We start from the raw sequence: 9,631 nt of genomic DNA, 5'->3' as shown, positions 1-9,631 counted from the left end.
TCATTTTCATTATAGATTTAGTGGTGAAATTTGTACTCCTATAAAGTAGGATATAGACTTTAGACAAAGACATAATAAAAGGCAACACATGAATAAAAATAGTGGAATCGATATGGTATGCATGTTTAGACTAAAGGACATATTGTCAGCTACCTGAACAAAATAAACTACTTAATCAAGTTGCAAATTACCTATCTTGTACGATAAGGGTAAGCATGCTAACTTAATAATTGGTAGATTATTGGCAAAAAAATTATTGTATATATAAAATTATGTTCTCCGTATAATTTAATTAGTGTAATTTTGGTAGAAATTTTGAAAATTGTATACTTGTATAGTGTTTAAAACAAAGACACGTAACTTTTAAAAATAATGACGACTTAACAAGATAGTATTACAAATAGGATTTTATATCAATTTAAGATATTTTTTTAAATGTTTGTGATTGACATCACTTCTTCCTCATGACTTTAATTTTTCTTCACTAAATAAATTTTACAAATACTACGCGCATCACCGTTCCTAATCAAGTCACTCACTGTAGTGAGAAAAAAAAAAAAAAAAAAAAACCTTAAGATATAAGGAGAATAGTTGTGTTGTGTGAAAGCTTGAGCACAATTTTTTTTGGAAATACTATACTTGATTAAATTTTGAGTCTTGAACAGGTAATCCAAAGAATATAACTCCAATAAACTAACTAATATATGGTGTATGTATAGTAACTATAAAAGGTATTGAAATTCGGACTTAGATTATATCTGATCTAAATTTATCCAACTCGAAAACAATCTAATTTAATAAGTCTAACCTCAACGGTTATCTGGTGCAAAAATTGTAGTTGAAATTTATTGATAAATCTTCTTTATTCTTGATTCTTCTCACGCATTCTCATAATTCACAAGAAGAGATACTTACAAAATCTTAGCATATAAAGCCGAAGAAGCAATAGCTCCAAAGCGCATGTAGCTAGGTATCACGGGATAATAATATAGATAGATTGCATGTAATTTCAACCACACCTTTTTCTTAATCTTGTGATTAACACTGCATGCATGTATTCTTTGTACTCCTTACTTCCTTAGTTTAATACATTAGACACTAGAGTTGATCACATTACAATATGACACATTTAACGTACTTATGTAATTACATCAACACTTATATTAGTTGCATTAGTTGCATTGTTGTTCTCAATTGAACATAGTTACAATAATAACACATTTAACGGACTTATTTTGGTTCAGATTAAAATCAATCCCACAATCACAAACGAAGCACGCACCCTCAAAACTACCATATATTTACGTAGAAAGTAAATTAATGTAGAGTATAAGATGCCTAAATTATTACTTCGTACTTTGTATTAACGGATGTAGTACATAAACAATTTTTTTTTTTTTTGTATGTAATAAATAAAATTCTTAGTTTATTATAGGAGTACAAGAGACTAATTGATATGGTTCACATACATTACAATATGACATAAATAATATATTTTTTCATATAATTTGACATGTAATTACATCAACACTTATACTACCTCCGTTAATTGTTATGTGCAACTTTGGGGTATTATTTGTGAGATATAAAATATTCCAAAGTTGCATATAACATTTAACAGAGGTAGTATATATTAGCTGTATTGTCAATTCTTAGTTACACATAGCTAAAATAATAAAACATTTAACCTATTTCTTGTTGGTCTCAATTGAATTGATCCCACGATCACAGACGATGCATGAACACCTGAAAAACTATTTTATATGTGTGTAAAAACTAAAAAAGTGTAGTATAAAAGTACCCTAAATTATTACTTCCTATCAAGATAGAATGTACTCCGTAAAATAAACATAAACTTTGTTTAAATAATTTATTTATGTAAATAAATTTTTTGCATATAGATCCATTAAAATAATTTGCGTTGCTATTATGTTGGAAGAGTGGGCCATAGACGAGGCTTAATGATGTGCAATATGTCATGTATATATTGAAAGCACATGCATGCAATAAAGCCATTAATGTAATTTACGATACGTACATCCTAACTCACATGCACAACAAGTTGAAAAGCGTTATTTGGATGTTACATGTCATAGTATAAGTATTTAAGATTAGTTGCTAATTTAAGCCTAGGTAATACTTATCTTGATTCTTGTCCATCCCATTTCCCATGCCGCCGATGCCGGCATGCTAATTTTTTTAACTTTTACTCCGTATTTTCTTATCTATTGTCCGTTCTTTGTTAACCCTAACATGTCAATGTACAATATTTGAGCAAGTCGGGTCAAAAGATGATCACTTCTAAAAATGGGTTGGATTAAAACCGGTCAATAGCGAATTAATATTGAATAGATCAATGTATTAAATGAGTAAGGAAAAAAAAATGAAGGATAGTATATATATAAAAATAAGTGATACGAAATTGTATATGTATTGCGGAAGTACATTTAGTAACTTTTTTTAAGTTACTTATTTTCATCTTCTATTAATTTAAGGTATGTTCTGATTTATTGAAATGATTGGAGCTGAATTAAATTGAACTGATTGGAGCTGAACTGAACTGAAATAAATTGTTTATGAGAGAATAATGAGATTAGAAGCTGAATTGGAGCTTAAGTTGAAAAAAAACGGGCCCTTAGACTTGCATTTTAATCCTGTATTTGTGAAAATTCATGTAATAATGATTATTTGAATAAGTAGTGTATGAAAACAAATGAGAAATATTTACCTAAGGGCCATTAAAGTTATACGGAGTATACTCTATACTTTCTACGTTGCTTTAATGTTGCTTTATTATTGCAACGCTTACCTTTTTTACAAGTTTCACAATACTACAACATACTCCATTTTTTTTTCAATTGTATATACTCCCAACTCCTTTCTCTAAAAATATTGTTAATTGATATTAGTAACTAAAAATAGTAATTAGACAAATGACTTCAAATAAGTATTGTACACATGCAAAGTATTACTCCTCAATCCTTACATTTTATTTCTGAAACAAAAGGAGTATCCGGTATCCCACTGATGAGCAAGGATATACGAAGTATAATGGATTACGTCCCTATTCATATTATTTGTGGGCCAAGTGGCTAATCTTTTTGCTTATTTTAATATTAAATCTACCACATCTTGAAGCTTATGTGCAAAGTAACATGGATTTTCTGTATCACCCGTGAAGAAAGGACTTGGGAGATATACAATTTTCGATCCGATTGAAATTCATAATTGAGACTCATAAATTCATACACTATTTCTTCAATATTTTTGACAACGAAGGATGACATAGATTTGGAAGTAATTAAAAATTTAAAATATAAAGTAGACAGAACCAATTAAAAAATTGGAAAAATGTTATGTATGGTGCTACGTGTAAGTCTAGAAAGGGCAAAAAATAGTTAGATTCGTACATTGAATTATATATTTAGCTATATTTAATTATATTTATATATAGGATGAAAATGCATGATGAATCTTGTCTAAGCTAAGACAAATTGCATGTGAATTATGTCATTGGTAATTTCCTTGAATTACATCTCATGTGATCCCTTTGATTGAGGGATGTGAACCCTACTTGTTATTATATATTGCATGTGATCCTTCTTCTTCAAACCCATGTTGTTAGGTTTATTGATAAAATTATTAGATTTATTTTTCAATAAAATAAAATTTATTAGATTAGTATTGATAAATAAAGGAGATAAATGTATAAACTTCTACTAAAATCCGAAATTATTAGAAGATAAATGACAAATTTGTATTAATGTGCACGGCTGTTGTTGAATATACTCATATGCTTACCAAAATTAGTACATATACACAACTAGTATAACTAAGTGTCTACCGACAAATCTCTTTAAATTTTATATACTTTGTACTGATTTAGCTCCTTGACCATATGCTATAGTTGATTATTGAGTGGTTAATTAGATTGTTTGATCTTTAAAGTAACTTAGTTTATTTGTTGCACTATTAATAATTTATTGTTGCTAATCTAAGAAAAATTACAAAATTGATTAAATAATCGATCATTGAATATTGTTTTCGTTTCATCAACTATGGGAAATGTTACACATTGATGCGGTGATGCTAATAACAAAGTTGGTGAGTTAGAAAATATATTGTATATATGCACATATTTATCTCAATATTATTCTTGATAGGAATGTAGAAGACTATCAAAACATCTTATTAAGCCCATAAATTTTTAAAGTTGAATATGTAATTTATAAAAATCAAAAGAAAAAAATAAAGAAAAGAGAATATCAAATGTTTCTCTTGTTTAAAAAAGTATTATTATTTCTTTAAAAAAAAAGTATTATTATTATTACTTCCTCCGTTTTTGTATAGTTGCAACACTGAAATGTCACAATAGTTGTAACACAGTTCCACACTATAAAAAAAAAGATTTTTATGGTGAAAATTGTACTATTACCTTTATATAAAACATATGGCCCACTTGATTATACTCTTAACAACCTTTTAACCTCATTTTAAGTGTATTATATCATGTGAGGTCCATTTTTCTTAAATAGCGTGATAAAGTGTGTGTTGCAACTATAAATAAACGGAGGAAGTATTATTTTTGATAAATTAACCCAACTTCCAACCAACTTAAAAAGAAATCGGAGTTTATCAGATGCAGATTGAATTTTCAAATTTAACGTTTTCGTTATATTTGTTGCTGATGAAGTGATAATTTCCTTGATTATAGAGAGTGGACAATATTCGTTCCTTCTCAACACTCTGCCATAAACCCATAAATGTAATTTGTCCACTTTGTATAGGTTATTTTGGTCCCATATTTCAACTAATTAACCTTTCTTCAATTGATTTTGTTTTTCAAAAAAGAAAATATATTTTAAAATAGTAAAAATACCGGTCACAACTGCCTATAAATACCTTCCAAATATAGTTAGTAACCACCAAACTCTATCACTCTCATTTTTATTTATCACCTCACTTTTTTCTCTCTCTCTCTTATTTTGTTGCTCTTTCTTTTTCTACTACTTTTAATTTAGAGATAAACACATTTATTTGTGTTGGAATTAAAAAAAAAAAAAAAGAAATGGCAATGAAGCTTTTGTGTACCATTTTCATCTTTGTTATGTTCCTCCATTTTTCTCCCGCAGAAAATCATGTAAGTGCCAATATACTTCTCTTTAATCTCATCGTCAATTAATTAGTGAAATTTTAACAATGTTGAGAGTTTTATTGTCCTAGTGAAATTTTTTCGTATGCATTGATAATTAATTGTTCTCGTTAATGCAAGATATTCTTGTAATTCATACTATCTATTTAATAACTGAAATTAATTATCAAAAAAATAATAATAATTTGTCACATATTTTTGTAAGCTAGTAAGTGGTAATGAGACTCATTGATTATGTTATTGATGCAGCCAACCCATACTCATGACGTTGCTCCAAGTCCAAGCCCACAATCCTCAAACATTACTAACAATCTGCCTTCGGTAAGACAACTTACTGCCACTTTTATTGAATTATTGAATAAAAAGTGGTGGGAAAGTTTTTTTTTTTTTTTTATTATTATTAGTTTTTTTATTTATATAACGCAGTAAATAATTATTTTTAACGTATCGAAAAACCCACATTATATATATTGTTGGATTGACTTATACGAGGTTTTAACTTACGAATTTTGATGTAATTTCAGTATGGATACACCCCAGGAAGCCTGCAGCCTCAAGGTACATCTATTTTACTAAGCTTAACCATATGTCCATATGTTTCGTGCATGCATTTTGCTTGTCTTGTGATTAATTTAGTTATTCGCTTGATTATTTTTAGTGACCATATCGAAATTATTATAATTCTTAATTCTTATCATAAATTCATAACTTTCATTGATTGCATCAAAACTTACTTCCACTGATTCACTAGTCACAAAAAGTGATTCTTGATCAATATTAATATTTTTTTTTTTAAAAAAAAAAATAGAGGCATATTGAACATGGTTTATAAATTAGCACTTATAGTATTGGTAATAAAAACGAAAAAAAATTCATTGAATTCCGCGAATAGATAGAGTAGTAGTACTAGTAACTCATAATTTGTTGTTTGTTGTTTGGAACAGAATGTGGACCGAGATGCTCATATAGGTGTTCAAATACGCAATACAAGAAGCCATGTTTGTTTTTCTGTAACAAATGTTGTGCAAAGTGTTTGTGTGTTCCTACTGGTACTTATGGCAACAAGCAATCTTGCCCTTGCTACAACAATTGGAAGACCAAGAGGGGTGGTCCCAAATGCCCTTAATCTTTAACTTTTTATAATTCTTAATAGTTAATACCAATCCTTACAACTTTTGTGTATTTAACGTTTTAATACGTGCTTTCGTCTTTCTCAAATCAATTTCTCTTTTGTAATACCAAAATATTGTTTTTCATAATATGATATAATACAATATAATATAATCTGGTGCAACATATGGATGTCATTTGGTCTTTGATATGGTATAAATCTTACAACTTAGGTGCACATAATTACCATTATAATACGTACGTGTGATTTCTCTCTGTCTTTCTCATATTTCTCTTTTGTAATACTAAAAATATTGTTATTGATAACATAATATAATAGTACAATATAATATAATTTGATGCAATATATGGATGTCATTTGATCTTTGATAGTGATAGTATGTGAAAACATGGTTTAGGTTCATTGCTCTCGCAAATAGTGTTGGTATAGGACCATATTTTATGTGAATTTTTATTATGATATGATGACTCAGCAAATATTGCTATAGCTAGGACCATATTATATTATCAGCCATTTTAACAAGAAGTAATAAACTTGAAAATTAGGCTAGGATGACATAAAAATTTTCTCAAAATAAGTAAACTGAATGAATAAACTAGCCATATATTTTTTTTTTTTAATTAGTGTTCATATCTAGCGCTTAATATTCATTTGAAAGTAGAGGTGGATGAAATTTGAAACCTTGACTTTTTGCCACACTAGCTTTTGATATTATGTTAGAGATTCAATTCAAACAAAAACTTGAGCTGATAGTTGAAATACAAAATTGTTTTATATATGGAATACTCTATATTTGGCAAAATAATCAACATTCTTATAAATAAAAAAAAAATACAAAGTATGAAAGGCATAGTGTATATATATCATTATTTGAATAGGTTGACTTTAATTAATAATTAAGGTAAAGGACCTTGATTGGACCTTGGATCCTACCCAGACCCATAGGGTCCAGAACTCCAGATAAGGGTCTAAAAATTTTAGACTCTAAAGATCTAGGTAGAGTATGGATATGGATAAAAAAAAAAAATTCGGGTACCGGTCCGAGTATTGCTAGACCATATCCATTGCCATCTCTAGTTATAGTCCTAACTTCATTACTAATTAATCAGGAATCACGATATAGTCAAAGTCTAAAACCCTGGACCCATATTGACAAAACTATTGTCTTTGGTCATTAGGCAAATTCTGATGTCATTTAAACTAGTATAGTTGTAATTAACTTTTTTTTTCTTCATTGGATTACGGTCTTATGATTGCCTGCAAATTATTTTAATTATACAAAGGGTCTGTTCTCTTCAAATTATATTCAGTTTAGTTCCAATAAGTTCAGTTCAGTTTTTTATTTCCTTCTCTCACAAAATATTCAGTTCAGTGCAATTCGCTTCAACTCCAATAAGTTCAGTTCAGTTTAACTCAGTTTAGTCAATCAGAATAGGCTTGAAGTATGGTAAATTTGAGAGTATCGAATATGTATAAACATACAACACAGTTATTGCACGTATATCACCACATTTTAACAGTGTGTAACAGTTAAATGTTGTGTAGCAAGCATGTGCGACATCATTCCCGGTTGCTGGATCCATAATATTAGCCGACTAGCTTGGTCTAGGTCTGTTGGATCAATGGGTGGTTATGGATCCAAAATGGTTGATACCTTGGGTTTAGCCATTACTCTGTTTCTAGAAATAAGCTTTTATAGGACTATTGATTGGGCTGGGCTTGGATGCTTTTGGGCCGGAGAGTATTATCAAGTTGGAGGCAACCACATCTAGAAAAAAAATTAGTTTACAAAAACATGTGAACATTTCAAAACCGAATGATTCGTCCTTATTTAAATGCTACAAGCATAAAATTCGCATAATTGACTAATTTATACCACTATAATATTAAACTAACAGAAAAAAAAAATGTGTGAAAGTTTAGTTTCTTCTTAGAATATAGAATGAGCTAGCATATCCATTTATTAATTCAATTTTTATTATTCGAAATTCCAAAGAAGTGGTCTAGGATGGCGGCTTTATTTTTATAGTACAAGTTTGAAAATTTGGAACTTGGAATTACATAAAATAATCCTTTGTAGGGATAACAGAAGATGAATATAAATGGTATACAACATAGAGGAAAAGAAAGGTTTTTGTGTCTATGAGTGAAAAGAACGGGAGTACATTATTTCCGCACATGTTTTAGATGTATTTAAGGGTTTTTTTTATCTAAATGAGTTAAACTAATAAGATGACCAAATTTTTCTTATTTAAATGAGTTAAACTAATAAGATGAGCAAATTAATAAACATGGGTAAGTATCAATATCTCTAGGTTTACCCGAGAACAAATAAGAATTTGCACATAAATGACTAAATTTAGTGCATTAAGATCTTTCTGAATATGTATGTGTCTATTAAATTGATTCGATAACTAATAATTATTTGTATAATATTCTAGATCGTATAAGGTACAACCGTAAGTTGATTGAACATTGGAATCCGTTAATGACACTCGAAAGTCAAAACCCTTGACATGCTTAGAAACCAAAGAAGAAGAAGAAGAAGAAGAAGAAGAAGAAGAAGAAGAAGAAGAAGAAGAAGAAGAAGAAGAAGAAGAAAGAAGAAGAAGAAGAAGAAGAAGAAGAAGAAGAAGAAGAAGAAGAAGAAGAAGAAGAAGAAGAAGAAGAAGAAGAAGAAGAATTTTCTTTGTTAAATTGAAATTTTGTAATCTTCAATCAAAGCTTTTTTCTATTCCCTAATAAATCAAGAACAAAATATAAAAGAGTATATAAAGAAAAACAATAGAAGAAATTTGATCACTTTATTATAGATAAATAGTATCTTTTAATTTTTTAAATAAATGATCTCTGTTATAAACTAGATAAAGGGTAGTACAATGATCTAATCAAAATTGAATCATCAAAGAAAATTCAAATTGTGTAATTGGACAGAAATTAATAAAACACCACAATCTAGAAAATTTCTCCATGTAAATACTTGTATATTTCATTGCAAATCCACTCATTGATTTGTACAAAAATTGCAACAAATTAATTTACAAGTACAAATCAAGTTCCTATTTTTTCTCTCTCATTTTTTTTTTTGTTTTTTTAATTATTATCATATCATACATTCAAACTATTGCCATATTAAACCATGATAATACTAAGTTAGATGTATTAATGCAACAATAACCTTGATTATTTAAGGTTTGTTCAATATTAACTTTTTTAAAGCCTCTTGATTAATAGCTAATACTCATAATATGATAATATAAACTCCAATCATTACAAGATTAAAAACAACCATTAAAAATAAAACCTGCGAATAAAAATCTATTCTTTCTTAGTCACAGGTGTAATGG

At 28.4% G+C, this 9,631-nt stretch overlaps 1 protein-coding gene across 1 annotated transcript; it reads left to right on the top strand.

Moving 5' to 3' along the window:
- The first annotated feature begins 4,909 nt into the window (after positions 1–4,909).
- LOC110710508 (protein GAST1-like) lies at positions 4,910–6,516 on the top strand. Its single transcript, XM_021888828.1, has 4 exons — positions 4,910–5,140; positions 5,402–5,473; positions 5,677–5,710; positions 6,097–6,516. The coding sequence occupies exons 1-4, from the start codon at positions 5,069–5,071 to the stop codon at positions 6,276–6,278; spliced, it is 360 nt and encodes a 119-aa protein (XP_021744520.1). The 5' UTR covers positions 4,910–5,068; the 3' UTR covers positions 6,279–6,516.
- The last annotated feature ends 3,115 nt before the right edge of the window (positions 6,517–9,631 follow it).

The sequence above is a fragment of the Chenopodium quinoa genome, unplaced genomic scaffold (genome assembly GCF_001683475.1).
Source record: "Chenopodium quinoa cultivar QQ74 unplaced genomic scaffold, ASM168347v1, whole genome shotgun sequence".
Taxonomy (NCBI): Eukaryota; Viridiplantae; Streptophyta; class Magnoliopsida; order Caryophyllales; family Amaranthaceae; genus Chenopodium; species Chenopodium quinoa.
Note: the sequence above shows the minus strand (reverse complement) of the source record. Positions and strands in the feature narration are given on the sequence as shown.

Bases quoted from the DNA above. Each gene is read 5' to 3' on its own strand.
- LOC110710508 (XM_021888828.1), top strand. From the start codon at position 5,069: ATGGCAATGAAGCTTTTGTGTACCATTTTCATCTTTGTTATGTTCCTC. The intron at 5,141-5,401 runs GTAAGTGCCAAT...TTATTGATGCAG, and splicing joins TTTCTCCCGCAGAAAATCAT to CCAACCCATACTCATGACGT. The intron at 5,711-6,096 runs GTACATCTATTT...TGTTTGGAACAG, and splicing joins AGGAAGCCTGCAGCCTCAAG to AATGTGGACCGAGATGCTCA.